Source organism: Martes martes (assembly GCF_963455335.1).
Source record: "Martes martes genome assembly, chromosome: 12".
Classification (NCBI taxonomy): Eukaryota; Metazoa; Chordata; class Mammalia; order Carnivora; family Mustelidae; genus Martes; species Martes martes.
In genome coordinates this window covers 63,742,124-63,762,935 of record NC_137900.1, presented here as the reverse complement: position 1 = coordinate 63,762,935, position 20,812 = coordinate 63,742,124, and the positions used below count along the sequence as shown (strand labels likewise).

Below are 20,812 nucleotides of genomic sequence, written 5' to 3'. Positions count from 1 at the left end.
GCATGAGGTGATGGTCCTCCCTGAAGAGAGGCAGGAAGCACGGGGGGAGGAGGGGCAGACGCAGGAGGAGAGCCCCTAGGAAGATTCCAGAGATGGGCCAGTGGGTGCTGTTCACATGGTGGTGAAGAAAGGACAGCCCAGGAGGGGACATGATGGGGCCTGGCCACCGAGGGATGAGGCTGGTGATGGGTGTCAAGGCCCCTTGCCGAGGGTCACGAGGCTGGAGTCAGGGTCAGGGCATCTTCCCTGTGGTTTGAGAAGCTGTTGAAGGTCTCTGGGTTGGGTGCCTGGGTGGGATCAGAAAGGAAGGGACGCCCCGGGCTCTGGTTTCACTGGGGCAGACAGTGGAGCAGTTCTCTGAACTAGCCAGCCCAGAGGAAGGGCAGCTTTAAGGGACGGAGTGATGAGTCCGGAGGCCCAGGAACGTCGAGGAAGGGATGCCCTCTGAAGGAGGAAGAGGAGCGGATAGAGGAAGTGGAGAGCTTCCCAGAGAAGAAGGGCAAAGCCGGGAGAGGTCAGGGCCTGGAGGTGAAGGGAGACAGCCTGTCCACACTGGCCTCTGGGAGCAGAGGCCTAAACAGGGCCCCCCGCCTTTGGCCACTAGGAGGTGGGTCGCCGAGACCATGGGGAACATGGCAGTGGCCTGGGGATTGTGGCGGCAGGTGAAGAACGCACACAGCATTCCAGGCCGCTTTTTCAGAAAGCTTGGCTGAAGGGCAAGAGAAAGGAGCAACCAGCTCGAGAAACAGAAAGCACCCACGGAGGAGTTTGAGACCAGGCTGGGGCTGGGCTGGGGGCAGGGGTGACTGCCCAGGAGAGAGGGTGACGGATGGAGCACAGCATGCAGGGGTTTCCTTCCCTCCATCATTTCCCAGGCAGGGCCGGGGACTTCCCTCATGAAGCTCTGAGTTTTGCTTTCCAGCATCTCAGAATCTTATTGACCCTGTGCGCTCTGAAGGTCACAGGTCTCCCTTCTCTCCAGCCCCTCTGGTCTCCTGCTGCTCTTTTCCTCCATTGCTCATCCTCCGCCCACCAGGTCAGGGCCCCCAGATCCCTGCTGGGACCCAGTCTTGGGGTCCACCAGCCTCCCTCTGCTGCGGATGCCCAGCGGTGGCTCTTTCCCACGCACCCTGCGAAAAGCCGTCCTACGGATTTCTGCCCCGCGCGCTGGGACATGAGGGGTCCTGGCATCCCGCCCCTGCCGAGATGCTCCAAGCCAGAACCCAGGCAGCTGAGCCTGCGTCCTGTCTGGGGACGCCACCACGGAATCACCTACTGTTGGTGCTTGAGGGGACGGCGGAGGCCGAGGAGCTGGCTTGCCCCATGTTGGCCAGCAGGCTTGCAGCTTCGACAAAACTCGGGCAACTCTGTGACTAGGTAACCCGTCTTTCTACATATCCCAGCGTCAGCTGGGGCCTCATGGGCCTCGACACCAACTGGCAGAGCAGCACAGACAGGAGGTGGGTGGCAGACGGGCCCAGCTCATGCAGGCAAGCCCTTCGAGACCTGGTGTCTCATTCAGGGGAAGCCGGAAATCTGGGGTGTTCCTGTGAATCACCTGAGTTTTAAATCCTGACTGTGAAGAGAAAAAATCCTAAGCCCTGTGTAGCTTAAGTAAAACACATGCATGGCCCGCACTCTGCCCGAAGGCCAGGAGCTTCTCTCTGCTCTAGAATGGTGGGAAGACTCCGCACCCCAGCGCCTGGCCATGCCCTGCAGACTCTCTCTCGAGGATATACTGCTGGGTCATCCTTCCAGCAGGGGAGCCGTGGGTTTGGGCACCCGTCAGGCTTGGGGGAAAGTGCATGGCGTCAGCACCCTAGTGCCAGGTGGGTACAGCAGACATGAAGCCAACACTGTGCGCAGCGAGCCTGGTGAAAGCCCCCCACCACCCACGACCAAGCACTTCTTCCTGCTCCAGGCTTGCCCCAGAGGTCTCTGACGCAGGCCCAGGGAAAATCGGGGCACCTTTGAAGCCCCTTCTCTCCAAAGAGGGGAACAGAGCCAGGCCACAAGAAAGGACAGAAGTTACGACACCCCCAGCTGCTCTGCAGGAAAGAGGGCTGGCTTACCTTTGCCTTTGACTTGCTATGTCACCGTGAGCAAGTCTCTTATCTTCTCTGGGTCTCAGTTTCCTCACCTGTAACATGGGTATAAAATTCCTGGCTCCTTCACCAGACTGCCCTGAAGTCAAAATCAAACAGAGATTCTCCTATGAATACCTAACGGGCTGCAAAGGGCTAGAAATTACTGTGCTTGTCCTCCCTTAACTTCCCCAAGATGATCCTCACCCCAGCTGTAGTGCTTATAAACCATGGGATTTCCCATTAATTCCAAGGTCAAACTCAGAATGCCTCTCTGAACAGGGCCAGGCAGGGGTCTTACTGTCCCACTGGGGGCCTGATGCTGACCAGGGCTCCTTGCCCTCCTCAGCCAGGTCCCAGCCACCCGCCTCCCCTGGCTACCTCATCTCTCCTCCACAAAGCAGGACTCCATGAGGATGTGGCCAGCTGAGTGGCTCCGGAGCCATGTTTCTCGCTCTGGAAGCTGTTCCAGGTGCACCCGAGCTAGGGTGAGTAGCACCAACAGATTGGATGCATCCAGAAGCTCCAGGGGGCTGATGGGGCAGTGCCAAGCACCCGCAAATAGTAAATCCCCATAAGTGTTGGCTGTGCCAGCCCGAGGCATGGTCCAGGGCACAGGGCCAGGATACCTCTAGCTGGGTCTCCACGAAGTCACCCACTTGCTATGAGTCCTCTTCTAGGCCTCAGTTTCTCCATCTGTGAAAAGAGGAATTGGACTAGTGCATGATCCCTTTTGTGTTTGGAAATGGAGACCAGGGGAGGGAGATTTGGGCCGTCACAGCGACCAGAGGACACTCCTGGCATTTAGAGCCCACGGTCCAGGGGCTCAGAGTGCCCTGCACGGAACAAGACTGTCCCTCACAACAAAGAATCATGCCCCCTCCAAAGAAAAAAATGCAGAAGCACCCTGGTGGGGGGGATCTCACAGGTCCCTTCCAGATCTGGGATTTGGCAAAAATTCACCCAAATTCATAACTAAACATTCTAAGAAGAAATTCTTACCTTGAAATGACAGCTTCCAGCTCTGCTGCCTCAGAGATGTGGGACTGCTGCTGTTGAGATAAGCAGCCCAGCCCCGGAGGGATCCGGAAGGTTCCTCCTGGCTCCAGTGCTTGGTGACTCTGCCGTTGGAGATAATGACGAGGGTTTACACAGAAGGAGCAGGCTTTCCAGCCTCTAAAGCCTGCTAAACACACCGCTTACTTCCTGTGATCGTCTTCCAACCCCCGGAGGTTGCAAATGAGCACGCCACGGCTCAGAAAGGCTTAGAGATGTGTTCAAAGTCACACAGCTGGCAGGTGAGGGATCTGGGGTCTGAACCCAGTGCCCTTTCCTCTCCCTGCCCAGACTTCCTTGATGGGGCTCCCTCGCCATCTCCCCCAGAAAGTGTCGACTCACCTGTCTTTCCAGGAAAAGAGAGGCATCTTGGGACTCTGAAATGCAGCCCAGAAAGTCCAGACATCCTCCCCTGCCCTCACCACACACACTCAAGCTCACACTGATACACACACATATATTGACCTCCAGTAGAAAAACCTACCAATTTCATCATAGATTTCAAAAATCAACTTTGAAATTAAAAATAAGAATAAAGAAGCACAGAGAATGGCCCAGGGAGAAAGTTCTGAGAGTCAGCTTTTGGGAGCCGGTCAGAAGGTGGAAGATGTCCCCTCCTCCCAAGAAGCCATGGCCAGGTGGGGCTGGGAACCCGAGCCACTCACAGCAGCAGAGCAGGAAAGATCCGAGGGACCATGAGCCCCATGAACACAGGTGCGGCTCCCCACCCTCCCTGCCCAGACCTGCGACGTGGCCAGCCCTAAGTGCCCTGGCCAGCCCCACGCAGGACACATGGAAACACGTACTCCTGGGGTCTGATCTGGGGTTAGAACATAGGGGCAAGCCTTCAAGTCTGCTCTTGTGCTGGGCTGTCACTCTGCCACCGGTGTGCGAGCAACAAGAGAATCTGCATTTTTAAGCAAAGAAGAATCCTTTAAGGCCTTGCTGCCCAAATGGCAGTCCCGGGACCAGCAGCATCAGGGTCATCGGGGAGCTGCTTGGAAATGCAGCATCATTGGCCCCACCCAGACCTACTGACCCCATGTGTACTTTAACAAGCTCCCCGGGGGCTTGTGTGTACAGTATCCGGTGGGAAGCAGGGCTGGCCCCTCACTGAACTGATGACATGCCGGCCATACTGGCTTCCTTTGGGTTCCTAAAACATGCTAAAGCCCGTCCTCTGTGCTGTTCCCTGTCTCAGGAATGCTGTTCCCTGAGGTTCTCACATGGCTGCTCTTCCTCAGCCTTCGGGCCTCAGACTGAATGTCCCCACTTCAGGAAAGCCTTCCCAGACCCCCTGATCTGAAGCCGATACCCCTCTAGGCCCTTCTCAGAGTGGCCTCAGCAGCAGGGATCGCTGTTCTGTTCACAGCTGTGCTGTGTGGTCTGCCCTTGCTAGAATGCCCGCTCCAGGAAGGCAAGCACCCGGTCAGCCTGCCACATCTGGGCCCAGCATGGAGCATAGTGCCAGGCACACAGCAGGCTGAGCGAGTGGAAGACAAACACAGTCATGGAATACAGGACGACTGTCGCCATCCCTCCATTATTCTGGTTCACGTTAACTATGCCCTAAGTAACCCTTGATCGGACTCATTTTGCAGGTGGGAAACTGAGGTCTAGAAAAGTCAGGGGCATGCCCATGGTCATCCTGCAAGTCTATGGTAGAGCAAGACCAAAGCCTTTGACCTTTCAGGACCCAGCACCTGAGCCCACGCCAGGATGCCCTGCCTGTCCATGTGTGCGGGGGCCGCTGACCTACATTGTTGAGTAATTATATTATGCAGAGGGCCTCTCGGGCCAGCTGCTCTCCTTCGGCTGCACAGATGGGGGAGGCTTTCCCGGGCAGCTTCTGCATGCCTCCCACAGAGCGGCGGTCCGGCCAGGAGTCAGGTGCGAGTGTTCCCTGCCTGCGGGCAGAACGGACAGGCGTGGTCTCTCTGCCGGGCACTGTGCCCTGTCAGGCAGGAACAGCATCTTACCAGCTTGCCTTCGATTTGTGGCCCTAAAACTCGGCATTCACAGAGCTCTGGGGGCTTCCAATGGGGCCTCTGTTGGAACATTTCACGACGAAATCATTCCTCCCCCAAGCTGCCCCTCCCAGTTTCTACAGCGGGGTTCAAGGGTTATTATGCCCACTGTCCCCTTGGAATGTGATGCAGTGCTCGCAAGAGGCAGGGCAGGCTGAGACAAGCACCTGGAGAGGGAGTAAAGACCACTGGTGTGGGAGGCAGGCAGACCTGGCTTTGAACCCAGCTCCGACACTGACTAGCTGGAGATTTCTCTCATCTTTCTGAGCCTCCGTTTTCTCATCTGTAAAATGGGTACAACACGTTTTTGGATTCTTACCAGGCTTTGACAAGACACCGTAGGTAGAGCTGGCAGCTTCGTACCTGGTATGTTGTTGTCATCCATGACAAGCAGCACTCGGTGTTCCTAGGGCAGTTGTTATCAGCTTAGTTCGACTCAGTCCCCCTCTGAGGCTGTCTGTCATGGAATTGTCCTGATCTTACCGGAATGGAAGAGGCCTGAGGACTGGACTGTGTCCATCCTCATGGCTGCTGTATTCCCCCATGCCCAGAACAGTACCTAGCAAATGGTAGTTCTTCTAGTTACATTGGAGTGAATGAATGACTACTTAGGTAATTGCCCAGGTGGGCAACAAGTAAGGAAGAGAAATAAAGAAAAAAAGGCAGTTTGAAAGCTCTTATAGGCTAGTTATCCCTGGGGATTGATTTAGACCAGGGGAAACTGTGTAGTCCCCAATCATATGGGGAGGCAGGGCTGACGTCCTGACTCAGACCCTGATGGGAGACCACTGCATGGCATCTGCTGGGGTCTGTGTCCTGTGTGTGTGCCGCCAGAGCCAGCACAGGTCAGTGCCCTGGGATCGCTGGCCCTGGGCTGTGTGGCAGGCCCACACTGAGAGCAGGATGAGGGTAGGGTCAGTAGGCCTGGGTCCTCCAGCCCCATGTTCCCCAATATCCTCTACCCTCCCACCCCACTCCAGCTGTCGGGAAGAGGTGGGGCCAGTCCTCCAAGGTCCCTGGAAATCTGGCCTCCTTTAAGACCACTGGGTGCCTTCTAAAGTAGCACAGGATGCTGTTGACGCTTTGCGGGGCCCCACTGAGCCACAAAAGTAGCTGTGTCCTCAGCAGAGGGTGAGCGGAGCGGGCTGCTGGGCCAGACCCTCTGTGCAGGTCTTGAGTGCCCTCTAGTGGCACTTTGGTGTATGACAATGACTCCAATAAACTTTCAGAGGGTAGCGCGTTTCCACCCCCCCAGTGTCCTCCCTCTCCATCCCCCCAACCCACCCTTTGCATTATCCAGTGCATCTCTCCCCATGCGTTTGACTGCTCTGACCCCTCTGAACTCCAGTCCCAGGCACAACAAGAACAGATCAGAGAAGAAAAGGCATAGCTTTTACAGTGGGCTTTTATCACTATTTTGCGTCCACCGAAGGAGTGTGATTCAGGTACAGGGGTACTGACCAGTCAGACTCCCCATCTCCTACAAACTATCACTCTTTGCAGATGATATGATACTATATGTGGAAAACCCAAAAGGCTCCACTCCAAAACTGCTAGAACTTGTGCAGGAATTCAGTGAAGTGTCAGGATATAAAGTCAATGCACAGAAATCACTTGCATTTCTTTACACTAACAAGACAGAAGAAAGAGAAATTGAGGAGTCAGTCCCATTTACAATTGCACCCAAAACCATAAGATACCTAGGAATAAATCTAACCAAAGAATCTATACTCAGAAAACTATAAAGTACTCATGAAAGAAATTGAGGAAGACACAAAGAAATGGAAAAATGTTCCACGCTCATGGATTGGAAGAACAAATATTGTGAAAATGTCTATTCTACCTAAAGCAATCTACACATTTAAGGCAATCCCTATCAAAATCCCAGACTCCCCATCTCCTAGCCCCAGGAGTACCTGAACCTCATCACTCCTAAATCCACCCCAACCCCTGCCACTCTGATCCACGTACGGTGTGCCCAGATGTGGGGTTGTGTGAGGGTGGTGTTAATGACCAGGAGATTTTTGTGGCTTCTTCCTGGATCAGCGCCTGTGTGGTGTGAGGATAGGGCAGAGACAGCTCCGCCCACCCTTCGCCTGCTGAGTTCTCTGGGCTCTCCGCTGGCCCTTGATTTTGTGCTGCTCTCTCGCCTCTGCAGCCCAGGCTGTGTTTAAGCTTATTGAGATGGGGGGTGGGGGGCTAACAGACCAGATGTAGGGAATCGGTCAGAGCAGACCAGGATAGGGTACTTGGTGGGGGGCAAGGGTTATTAACAAGTTAAAAGGTAACCCCGGCTAGAACATCAACTGCGGAAGGGGGAACACAGAGCTAGCAGCAGTTCGAGGAAAACTACCTAATGGAGTCTTCGTCAACCATGAGAAACCTATGAATCACGGGTGGAAGGCAGTTATTTAGAAAGCGGAGGAGATGTGGAGCGAGGGCGCAGGCAGACTCGCTCACCGCCACCTGGAGTGCTGGGCTCCAGGACAAGCCTGTAGGTCAGTGGTATACTGGAGCAGGTTGAAGGACCGGGTCGACTCCTGGCGGGAGGCGGTGTGTACCTTCACTGCAGCTCTTTCCCACCCGACGAAGGGCGTGCGGACATGAGGAGAGGGCTCAGGATTATTCTGAGGACCCCAGAGGAAAGCAAGGACCATGGGGAGGAGGCCCAGGAGATCGGTGCAGCCACTCACCAAGAGTGGGAGCGGGTGGGCTCTCTCTTGCTGGGGACATAAGAGCCTGACGACCGCTCTTGGCTTCTGGGGAATAGAGTTTTCATAACATTGAACAATGGTATATGACAGCATCAGTCCTTTCTACACAGAGAATCTAAGAGTCCATCATAAATTATTGCCTTTCATTGGAGAACAACAGCTACTATCATCATTAATGGGTTTGCTATTCATGCGTGACCGTAATGAGCCTTTGCCGTTGCATTCTGATGTCTGCTGGGTTGTCAGGCATTAGGGAAACCCAGGTTTCGCTGTTAGAAGTCACTGTTGACCTTCACACCAGCCCCTTTCGCCATCTCCTCAATTAAACAATGAAAAGACATCAGGAAACCCCTACCCTCTTACTAGAATCCAGCCCAGCTCCTGGGTGGGTCGCAGCGGAGGGGCCATCTCTGGCCTGTTGACTCCGACTTGGGGTCCTGGAGATCACCTTCTCCTGGCTTGTCTCTCCCAAGAGCCCACTGCAGCCATGGCAGAGGCCTCAGGGAACCACTCGAGCCTGTGTGTGGTCTCAACGACCATGGAACCAAAGTGGCGGAGCTAAGGGAAAACAAAAGGAAAATCAAGCCTGAGAGATCGTATCAGACCTGAATGGTCTGGTTACAGAATGGCCTGGGTGCACAGGCCCCACCTCCCTAGCCCTTCCTTTTTCTATTCCTCAAATCACAGGAGCCCAGACCACTGCCTGCCTCAAAGGCCAGGCCGAGAGAGCTAGGGTGCCCACTCCCACTTACCTAAGGCCTGCTTTCCACATCTTTGGATCCCACCAAAATGTCCCTTCTTCCTGGTAAGTGACTCTGGGGATGCCTACCTGTTACCCTCAGGCCTGGGCTTTACCCTGGGCCTCTACAGGACCACTCTATCCTGGACACAGCTCTTTGATGAGACACCCTCAGTGGGTGTATGCTCTAAAGGCAGATAGATTCGCAAATATATGTTCAACTTTACTTTGTTATTGGTAGTGCATGGATATAGAAATTTTAAAACTATTTTGTGTCTATTTAGTATTGAGCAAATGAGTGACTATTGTGGTATCGTGGGAAACCAGTGATCTCACTGTGAGAGAAGAAAGGTGCAAATAATGGAATGGGAAGAAGCAAGAACCCTGTGGCATAGGGTTTTATCTACATCAATCTATAAAAAGATGGTAGAGAGAAAAGGATAGATACGTAGAATCATGATGGATGGATGGATGGATGGAGGGTAGATTGGAGAGATAAGGGAGGGAGGGAGAAAGGAAGGTCCTGGGAGGAAAGGAGGGAGGGAGAAAGGAAGGAAGGTCCTGAAAGTATTGATATCCTTGGAACAGTGAGCCCATCTAGTGCCCAGATCTTTCTATGTTTCTAAATATCATTCTCCATCAAAAAGAAACAAGACTCTTCATAGAAATGACTAATTCTGAGTCTGGGGCAAGGCAAGTACAAAGAAATAGAAGTACTTGTGCCAAGGTTAGAAAAGTGCTCCCCAAAATATGGGGATGTATTGAGAAAACACATGAGGCTGCACGTGGGAGTTTCCCACTGGCCAAATCTGGGAAAATCTGAGCATCAAAACAAATGATACTAATGGAAATGGAAAAGGAACCCCTAAATGCATAGTGGTATACATAAATAAATGAGAGGAAAGGAAAGATCTGTTTACAGTGGAGTGTCAAGTATTTAAATGAAATGATAGGGTTAAAAAAAATCACTATTTTATGGCCACCAAAGGAGTGTGACTCAGGTAGAAACCATCACTGGATGCTGAAACCACTGAGTTGACATTTGTGGGGGAAGTGGGACACTCACACAGTCTCAAAGTATCTCCCACAGAATATTTATTAATTACAAGGGGGGAATGGTACCTCTGAAGTGGAGAGATCTGGCAGACATCACCTGCACCAAATGGTCATAGTTGACATCACCAGTAGTGGGGCAAAGTGCCATCAAGTGCCACTGAGGTGAAGCTCCAAGGAGGCAAAAACAACACTTTACATAGGATTCCTGCCATGAATGCATAACCCAGATCTAATTATGAAAACACATCAGACAAACCTAAACTGAAGGATATTCTACCAAATGACTGAACGGCATTCTTCAGAAATATCCACGATGTAGGAGAGCGAAATAGGTGGAGAAATCATCAAAGATTAAAGGAGACTAAAGACATGATAAGTAAATGCAGGACATGGTCCCAGATTGGGCCCTGCTTTGGAAAAACCACAATTATTTTTTAAGGACATTATTGAGTCAATTGGCAAAATTTGAAAATGGATAGCGCATTAGATACTGTATTAGCTAAATGTCCTCAATTTGGTAAGTATATGTGGTTATGTAAAAGAATCTCCTCGTTCTTAGGAAATACTTGCTAGATACTTAGGGGTGAAAGGTGAGGGTGTCTGCAACTTACTCTTAAATAATTCAGAAAAAAACATATGTAGAATATACATTTTTGTTGTTGATATTCTCTGAATGTGTTTTTCTTCTCTTTCCACCATGTGGCTGATTCTTGCCCAGTTTCCCAGCTCAAATTCCTGAGAGAGAGACCATGTTTGGATAGGGTCCTTCCCACCATCCCTCTTTGAGCAGAACACTGTACTAGGAAACCTCCTAGGTCTCTGACCAGACTCTGGTTTGGCTACTGTGGGTCAGGTACCCACCCTCTGTCCAATCAGCTTTGGCCCAGGATGTGTCATGTGGTATATAACATGGCTGCCCTCATTGCTCCCTCACTGGGGGTGATGGGAAAGAAGGTCTCCTTAGAAAAGCTTGGCAGGCCCCACCGCTGGCCCAGCCAACAGTTACGGAGTTAGTCCCAGAGACACCTGAAGACCTCTTGACATTAACTTGTGCCTTATTCTCACCTTCACTCTTTCAACAAACATTACAGATGTGTGCTCTGGACCAGGTCTCACGCTAAGTACTAGGAGCCCAGGAAGTGACCTATTCTCTACCCTCAGGAGACCTGACTCATGTTTGAAAGGCATGAAGGACACAGATAACTAGAGTGCAGGGCTGAATCATGACCAACAAACAGAAAGCAGCCCCATGAGAACATAGAAGGGGGTCCAAAAGGCCTCCTGGACAAGGGACTAGCTGTAGCTCATGGGAGGGCAAGTGGCCGTCAGATGGGGCCCTGGCTGCTGGAAAGGTGCCCAGTGCCATTCCTGGGTTTCTGTTTTCTCTTTGCTCAGCCGGACCCAGCAGGACGGGACATCTCTATCCGCCCTCTCCTGGAGCACTGTGAGAACACCCACATGACCATCTGGCTCGGCATCGTCTATGCCTACAAGGGGCTTCTCATGGTAGGTGCAGAGCGGGAGTCAGAGGCTGGGGGCTGCTTCTCTGTCAGAGTTCTCTCTCCTAGGGGCCTCTGTGAACATAAAAATAGAGCCCCCAGAATGAAACACTAACTGCCAGGCCCCATGTCTCCCACATGGTCTCTCGGTTCCCACAACAAAACTCTGAGCTGGGTACAGATAATGCCCCATTTCCCTGATGAGGATGCTGAGGCTTGGTTTGCCCAAGGTCACTCAGTAGTAAGAGGCAGATTCAAGAGCTTAACCACAGAGCAACCCCAAAACCTGAGAGTGGGCCTCACGGCAGCCACCATAACGCTCCCAGAATGGCAGTCTGTCAACATTTAGCACACGTTCACATCCCACATTTTACTGGATTCCCTCAAAATCTGTAGGAGGTGAATGGACTCATCCTCATCTTATAGAAGTCAGGCTCGGAAAGGTTAAAGGGCACTTGTAACCTCCAACCTCCGAACCTGGTGTTCTTCCCACTCCAGCCACCTGTTAGAATCAAAGATCATGTACCAAGCCACCCCACACGTCTGGAAGGACTTGAAAGGGCAGCCACACCCCCACCTTATCCCCTGTTGACCCCTGAATCTTCTCTCCAATCCTATGCAAACCATGCTTCCACTGAAATCCCTCCAGGGACAGGAAACCAGCTCCCATACCCTCCTGAGGTCTTTCCACAGGAAAGTTAACCCACCGTCTGCTTCTGTGTAGCCTCTACTTAGAGGCCAAGAATGAAGCTGTCTCCAAAGGTCAGAGAAAGTGGAACTTCGTTTCCTGCTCAAATGCATCAGTACCTGCTGCTTCTTCGGAGAACTATTCCTGAGGGCCCCCACCAGAAGGGCCTGTGTTAGGGGACCCTAGGCAGAGATTGTCCCCTACTTCATACTAGTCGAGACTAGTTTCCATAGGGACTCTATGAGGACCCCTGGGCCCCAATCCAGACCCCACAAGGTAATGATCCTGAAGATGCCCACAGGAGGGGCCCAGAGTGGAAATGGGACTTTGAGAACTAGCCAATGGCCCCGGGCTTGGAGAAAGGCACTCAGGAGAGCTGTCAGAGACAGGTGGCATAGACTCAAAGGCAGATCCGTCATCAGCGGGCAAAGTTGCCAGTGGGCAGCTTTCAAGTTCACATGAGAGAAAGATTTTGTTCAACAGAGCAGCGGCCGCCGATTTGGTGGCGCCCCCCCCCAACCCCCCCCAAAGGAAGGAAGACGCTCCCTTCACAGGAAGGAAGTGGTACCCAGGACTTGAGGCCCCCAGCCCCTGCTGAATAGAGAGAGTGAAACCAGACTCTCTGGGACCCCTCCGGTTCCACCCTCCCTGATCCGAGACTGTGTGAAATTAGATTATGGGGAAGCTGACGGACTCTTCAGACTGCGACTATCGGTAACGTTTTGGCCATCCGTTATCTTCTCCACCTACTTGCAAAAGTGGTTGGAGTCGACCATCTCTCTTCCAGGGAAGCTAATATCTTCATCCGACTGTGTCAGTAAACGCTGCATTTGGCAGCACAAGTGTTTTACTCTTTGCAGTGTACACAAGGAATTATCCTCAGCCCTCCCGGCCCTTAGGGTTTGTGACTAAAATTCTAGCTCCTAGCGCCTCCCGCTCTGAGACCACAGAACTTCAAGACTGGAGAGAGTAGGCCCGGCCCTGCAGGCCCATGCACCTGTCAGAGTTTCAGCACTTCTAGCTCCTGCTGAGCATGAGCTGTGCCCCCTCCGAAGGCTCTGGGAGAATGCTTTCTTGCTTCCTCACAGCAGCGGATGGCTCAGGCATTCCTTGGCTTGCGGCCACATCACTCCGGTCTCCAACTCCATCTTCCCATGGCCATCTCTCCTCTCCATGTCTCTCTGTGCATCTCTTACAAGGACACTTGTCCTTTGATATAGGGCCCACCTGGATAATCCAGGCTGATCTCATCTCAGGAGCCTTAGTTATATCTGCAAAGACCTTTTCTCCAAATATGCAGTCCCTGTGGATTAGGATATCTACATATCTTTTAGGGCCACCATTCAACCCAGTATAGATGGGTTGCTTTTCTAGAAGGTTCTTCCTTATCCTCAGCTAAAATCTGCCTCAATGTAACTCGTGCCCATGAACGCTCATTCTGTCCCTTGAGGGCCTAAGAATGAGTTACTGTCCATCTCCTTCTGACATGCTTCAGAGATTGGCAGCCAACCACCAGGTCCCATGACTTGCCCACTTTTTACGATAGATAGCAACTCTCGCGATGGTTTGGTGTGGTCCCCTGGGCAGGTCCAGCCTCTTCCTCTTCCTCTGGGAGACGTGGATGGCCAGGCCCAGCCAGCACACCCCCACTGTGGGACTGAAGGGACTACACACGAAGAAAGCAGCACAAAGCAAGCTTTCCAAGGCTGCTGGACTCTTTCCCTTCCTTGGTATCTGCTTCCTGGGCTTCTGGCTCCCCATTTAAAAGGCATCTTTAAAAAATAAATCAGTCTAGGGCGCCTGGCTGGCTCAGTCAGTGGAACATGTGACTCTTGATCTTGAGGTTGTAGGTTTGTGCCCCGTGTTGGGTGTAGAGATCACTCAAAAAAATATTTTAAAAAATATTTCAATAGAATTAATCTGTGAGACAATATGCTTAGAGGAAAAGAGAGGAAAGCAACCGTGGTTGTATAAATAATACCAATTAACAAAATAACGTTTAACCAACTCTTGTCCTGGGCACTTCGGTTTACAAAATGCTTTTACAGCCATCTCCCCCATTTCGTTTGGATACAAACTCTGTGAGATGGTGTTATTGTTATCCCCATTCCACAGACAGTAAAACTGAGGCCCTGAGAGGCAAAGTGACTTGCCCAGAGATTCCAGATCCTCCAGCCTTCTACCACCCACCCTTCCAGCACATGGCATCATGCTGCCCTACTACGTCAAACCTGAAAACAAACCCTCAGTGTGATATTAGATGGCTCGTGCAGCTTTGCATGCCCTGAGCTGCAGTGGTGAGGTCAGAGGGAAGAGGGGCCTTTGAGGAAAGACCTCCTGGAAGGGCTGGAATGCAGCCAAAGCCCCTGCATGACCAGCAGTCCTGGTCAGCTCCTCCCCCACTCACCCACATCACCATTCCTCCTGGCATTCCGTCTGCATTTCTTCCTTAGCCAGCCCTCCTCTTAGACCACTGATGAAGGCTAAACCCTACACACCCTGCTTCAAATCACATTGGACCTCTACTTTGTCCATTTCTGTTGGGAGATATATTGGTTAGGAATAGAGCTGCAGGTAATAGAAAACCCAAAATTAGAGTGATTAAAGAGATAGTTAACTTCCTTCTCAGATGAGCAGTCTAGGGCTGGTGGGGGGCTCCCAGAATCTCAGCTCACCTATCTTCACCATACAGCTCCCACACTGTAGACTCAGATGACTTTTTGGTCTAAGATGGCTGCTCAAGCTCCACCCATCACAGAAGGAGGGAAAGGAACACCCTTTATAGATACTTTATAGATACCCATTTCCCTTTACAGATCCTTCCCAGAACTTGTACACACCACTCCCACCTACATGGCCCTGTCCTGAACCTACTCTTACATCACACCTGGCTTCGAGGACAAGTTAGGTTATGCAGTCTCTATTGTGAGTGACCTTGTGCATTGAGAGGTAATAGACACAGGGGCTCTGCCTTATTAGACAAAAACACTGGACTGAAGTTCTGGAAATACAGTCTACTTTTGCCACTGTATGACTGTGTGGCCTTGGACAAGCCCCTTCCTCTCTGGGCCTCGGGGCTCTCTCTAGAGTGAGGGGAGATGGTCAAGATCATGTCTGGGAGCTCTTTCCACTATGACCTGCTGTATGTAAACCAGTGGTGTGGCAAAGGAGAACTGGATGTTGTAACACCCCCAGTGGGCCTTTCCTCAATGTAATTCAACCCAGGGACCCCAGTGGAGAGTGAAGGTGATATCCAGAAGACCTGGCCACGCAAAGCTGCCAGCCCCCCTTCTCAGAGCAGCAGGTATGTGCCAGCCACCACATGATAATGACCATTGCTCCTTCCACTCACCATTTCAGTTGTTTGGGTGTTTCTTGGCCTGGGAGACGCGCAACGTCAGCATCCCTGCCCTCAACGACAGCAAGTACATCGGGATGAGTGTCTACAACGTGGGGATCATGTGTATCATTGGAGCTGCCGTCTCCTTCCTGACCCGGGACCAGCCCAACGTGCAGTTCTGCATCGTCGCCCTGGTCATCATCTTCTGTAGCACCATCACCCTCTGCCTGGTGTTTGTGCCCAAGGTACGGCCTGCCTCCCCCACCCCCCGCAACATCCTGCCGTCTGGCCTATGCTCCTGCCCAGGGCACTACTGGTTTCCTCCACTTCCTAGCCATTTTATGCTTTCTCTACTTGGGATGATTACAGTTCACATGGAAGATTTGGAAAATGCAAACAAGTAAAAATCGAATTTTCCAGAAATCTCAGAGTCTCACCACCCAAAAATAATCACTGTTAATGTTTTGTTTTGTTTTACTAAAAACTACATATTTTTTGTGTGTTTCCTTCCAGTCTTTTTTTCTTTAAGATTTTATCTATTTATTTGAGCAATAGAGCGTAGAGGAACTAGCAGAGGGAGGGGGACAAGCAGACTTCCCACTGAGCGTGGAGCCCTGATGCAGGGCTTGATCCCAGGACCTCGAGATCGTGACCTGAGCTGAAATCAGGAGTCAGATGCTCAACTAACTGAAAGACCCAGGCTCCTGCCCCACCCCCCTGTATCTTTTAAATGGTTAGGCAGTGATGCTTTCTCAGTTACAGCTGTGATTATAACGTACACATCGTTTTATAGTTTGCCTTTTCCACGGTGAATTTCTCCTTTGTGTTTCGCAGTCATAACCACCACTGATGGGAGATGTTCCATGTTTTCTTGTCCACTCCATTCCCTTATTGATGAGCATTACCGTCGTTCCCAGATTTTTTATATCGTAAATGAACTTCTTTTCTCTACACAGCACATGATTCCCATTTCTGGCTCCATCCTTCAGATGGAACCTCAGAAGTAGCATTAGTGGGTAAAGAGGAATAAATAACCACTTTCAACAGCCACTTACGTTTTCCATTCACCTGAAGCCCTGATCTTCAAGGCCAGCCTGAGAGGTGTTTTTCAAACCTTATCCTTCCCGGAGGCAGGCAGGTGAACCAGAGGCCTTGGCATCTTAGGAGCCCCTGCAGTAGGCTGTTCTCGGCATCAGAGAAGAATGGGAGATGGAGATAGGGTGGGAGGAATTACTGGCCCAAGTGGGGTAGGGTGTGCCTTGGATTACGGGGGACCAGAGATCAGTCAGGGTCCATTGTGCCCTAAACAGATGGCCCATGGCACCTCCGTCCCGTGAGTCCCCAAGCAGCGACTTTCCTGGAGCACTGTTGTCCTATATGCCTGCCTTCTCTGCTTGTCAACGCCTGCCCAGGCTTCAGGCCAACGCCAAGGCCTCTCTGCCTGCACTCTGACATTCTCTCATTCTGGTCAAAGATGCCAGATGGTTCCAAGCTCAGCCCTGACCATGTCACTCTCCTCTGTCACCTTCAAGAGCTCCTCATTGCCCTTCTGGCTCCAGATTCAAGTGCCCAATACCAGGCTGCCTTTTAGGACCCTTGAGACTCCTCCAGTCTCCCCAAAGACTCCCAGTCTCCCCACCATCCAGACTGCCCTTCTCCATAAGCACTCTGAGCCCCAGGCCCCCTGCTTTGAATATGTCTCTTCTCCCCCCTACCCCCACCCAGAATTCCCTTCCCTCACCATCCTTCAGCCCCACAGAGCCCAGCCTGCCCTTGATACTTCTGGCCTCTGGACTGTGGGGTCCTGGCAGACAGGGGCCCTGCCTCACCCAGTCCGTTCTCTCCAGGGCAGACCCAGAGACTACCTCAGACCAAAAGTGTTTTTTGAATAAATGAGTGAGATGAGGATGAGTGAGAGCCTTTTCTCCTCTGTAACAATGCTTTTGTCCATGACCGAGCCAGTCACAAGTCTGTCCTCAACACTCACCCGTGGTTCTAAGAAGCAGGAGCCTTCCCTCGCCTCCGTCCGTTATCTTCCATGTCACCCTCGGGGTTATTATTTTCCATGTGGAACGAGGCCTAAGGCAGAGCGAGGCTCAGCTGGAATCAGGCCTGAGAGGCGCTGGTGGGCTCCGAGGGGTGGTTGGGAGGCAGGTGGAGTCAGGATCGGGAGACCAGACTTCTGCTGACGAGGAAGGAAACTGAGACTCTGTGCAGGGGGGAGGGGCCTGCCCAAGGTCACAGGCAAGCGAGTGGCAGAGACAAGCCTAAGCCCAGAGCTTGTGCACCTGCCGCCTCCAACACAGGACCTGCTGTGCCGGAGTGGATGGGAGCGTGGATGGGAGTGTGGATGGGAGCGTGTAGGGGAGCATGTAGGGGAGGACCCCGGGCTTCTCTCTTCAGCCCTACCTGTCCTTTCAGCTCATCACCCTGAGAACAAACCCAGACGCGGCAACGCAGAACAGGCGATTCCAGTTCACTCAGAACCAGAAGAAGGAAGATTCTAAAACATCCACCTCAGTCACCAGCGTGAACCAAGCAAGCACGTCCCGCCTGGAGGGCCTGCAGTCTGAAAACCATCGCCTACGAATGAAGATCACAGAGGTAGCTCCCTGGGCACCGTCGGCCACGGCCCCAGCCTCCCAGCTGCATCCTTCTGCCCCAGGGCTGCTGCTCCTGACCTCACTACCCCTACCCAGGACTCCCCCCATATCAGGCCGTGCGGTCCCATGGGCTGGGGTTACAGCGGAGAGAACCAGCGGGGACATAAACTAGGCAGAGGCAGTTTTGTCGGAAGCCGCTCGCCTGGCCCAGACTCAGGATTCCAGCTGTGCCCCGATTCCAGACGTCCTCAGGAAGAAAGGAGTTCTTGGAAAGTTGTGAGCTCCCAGATTGTAGGAGCTTCCTAAGTGTGCAGAACCCCCCACCTTTGATTTTTCACTCTCCCAACCCAACAACCACCCTCATCCATATGACGTACAGCAAGACAGAAGGGAGGGAAGAGAAGCTTCTCAGGCAGGAGAGCTTGCTGAGGTGAACCACATGGTCCTCTTGAGGGTCCTTAACTGGTTCTTCAGTATTCCAGAGAGGCCATAACTAGATTCCTTTAGGCCTAAGCCAGACCTCCGGTTCTGGACTTTCTACTACCTGGGAGAGGAGAACAAATTACCTTCCCCTTCTTCACCTCTGTCTTTGTGTCCAAGGATGTGACTGGTCTCTGGTGTGTAGGCTACATGTTTCCCAGAGAAACCCTCCTTCGACAAGGGGAACGGGGAAGAAACGAAGGAGAGTGTGTCAGTCAGATAACTCGCTAAGTAGCTGGAACAAACACGCCCCAAAATGAAGTGGCCCAAAGAAAACATTTCTCTCTCACCTAATGGCCCTAAGGAGATGGGTCCAAGTTGGCAGACAGCTCTGCCTCCGTGGCCATGACTGGGTGAGGCTCCTTCCCTCCTGCTGTCTGCCACTCCCCAAGGTGCCTTCCTCACGGGGACAGTTAAAGCTGAGGGGAAGACGCGTCCTGTTCTCAGTCGCAGGAGGGGAAGAGGAAGCCCACACAAGGGATGAGCAAGTGATACAAAAATTGTGTGCCTTTGGGGTCTACCCGGTTACCTTGGCAAGAACTTGCATGGTCACACTTCTGTGTGAGACACGGGGTTGCCAGAGTCGATGCGGGATGTCCCAGTGATGTTTGAATTTCAGGCAATCAAGCATACTTTTTGTGTAAGGATGGCCCAGACAGTATTTGGGATATACTGGCACTAAAAAAAAAGACACATTATCTGAAATTCAGATGGGACTGGGCATTCCATATGTGTATTTGCTAGACTCAGTAGCCTTTTGGGGAACTCACATTAGTCTGTCACAAAGATCTACAGCATAGTTGTCCATGCATCTAAGCCTGACTGCTCTAGGATGGGATAGCCCTCCCTCCCACTGGTCACCAGAGAAAAGGAGGAAAGGTTTCTGTCCCTCAGAGCCCACTGCTCATTCGGTCTTAATCTCAGACCCCTCTCTGAGTAGAACGACCCTGACGTGACGTTTGACTTTTATTTGCACACTCCAGCAGTAAAGAGTTCCTCACTTCAGGAAACCTGAAAACGAAGCCGTTGTCAAAATCCCTAAAGTGCTGGGTGGTTTTTCCTGGAATGGAATCACAATCTGGCCTCCTTTGCTCCTAGCCCCGCTGTTTGAGGCACACAGAAAACGGTATCTCTCTCCTCCTCCACGCGAAGACGTATTTAAAAATTAATGGCTGAGGTCTTGACATCAGAACAACACTTTACAGTTTATAACTTCCTTACACTATAGTAGAACGTCCACTGCCTTTCCCAGTTACCACCCCCTCCCCCCCAACACACACACGCATGCGTGCACATGCAAGCACGCGTATACACACACACGCACCAGGCTTCTCAAGGGCTAGTCTGCCCCAGGGCTTGCACCTGAGTTTTCTATAACCTGAAGGCAGCTGCAGTCTGTCTTCTAGAGGTGCCCCTACTGTCCTAGGCTTCGGCGTCTCTGTGAGGCTTACACCTGACCAGCCCAAGGGTCCTCCCCTGCAAGGGCCCTGCGGGGCATCAGTAACGATAATTATGGCACTTTTATTCCTGTAGCAGGTTAGCCTTACGATGTGTCAGGGACTGGGCTAACCTTTGAGTGCGTTGCCTCACTGAATCTCCGCAGTAACCAGAGGCGGGTGCTGTGATTACTGCATTCTGCGGATGAAGAAGTTGAGACTCAGTCTCGCGAGCCAGTCCACAGACAGTAAGGGGCAGCCCTGGGTTTGTCCCTAGACCTGTCCAACCTCAGAGCCCGCGTCTGACCCTCTCCTGCCCTGCCGCCCTGGGCTGGCCCAGATGCTGCCTCAAGACGCCAGCCTGCTCTGAACGCATCACTGCGAAGCCCAGGCACCCCCACCCCCCACCCCAGCCCTTCCTGCAGCAACAGCCAGCAGGGGCCCTCTGCAGCTCGTCCCCAGCACCGGGGCCTCTCTGGCTCTGGGTGCCCTCCCGAGGCCCACCTGAGGCCCAGTCCCATGACCCTGGGAGCTGGGGAAGGGGCTGGGCCCGGGCCTCTGACTCAGCTGGAGCCTTTGTCTTCCAGCTGGATAAAGACTTGGAAGAGGTCACTATGCAGCTGCAGGACACACCAGAGAAGACCACCTACATTAAACAGAACCACTACCAAGAACTCAATGACATCCTCAACCTTGGAAACTTCACTGAGAGCACAGGTAGGAGGAGGCGGGGTCCCTGGAACATGGGGACCTGGGTATCAGACACCAGCTGGCCATCTTCCACTTTACTGATGAAGAAACTGAGGCTTGGGGCGGGGGGGGGGGGTGACCTGAAGCCATGCAGGCAGAGCTGGAGCATCTGGCATCCACGGTTTGGGGTCAGTTTGGAGTCCTACCCTGCCTAGACCCGGGGCTTCTGTCCCTCGGTCTCTTGGGTTCCGGTGGCACACGTACATGTCATGGCCAGCAACCCGGGGATCTGACTGGGGGCACAGTGTTCTTAATGAAGAGTTTACCTTACTTCTCCCAGCGACATTTCACAGTTTCAAATGTGCCTTCTCGATGTACGGGCAGGAATGGTCAGTGAGAT

The 20,812-nt window shown here is 52.4% G+C and overlaps 1 protein-coding gene across 1 annotated transcript in view; it reads left to right on the top strand.

Moving 5' to 3' along the window:
* GABBR2 (gamma-aminobutyric acid type B receptor subunit 2) overlaps positions 1 to 20,812 on the top strand; it is a gene marked incomplete at its 5' end in the record, with an annotated part of 339,283 nt that overhangs the window by 311,288 nt on the left and 7,183 nt on the right. The window contains 4 exons of the mRNA XM_080820587.1: positions 11,072 to 11,182; positions 15,224 to 15,448; positions 17,625 to 17,807; positions 20,310 to 20,439. Of these exons, the coding sequence (XP_080676713.1) occupies positions 11,072 to 11,182; positions 15,224 to 15,448; positions 17,625 to 17,807; positions 20,310 to 20,439 (649 nt within the window). The remainder of the gene's footprint in view (positions 1 to 11,071; positions 11,183 to 15,223; positions 15,449 to 17,624; positions 17,808 to 20,309; positions 20,440 to 20,812) is intronic.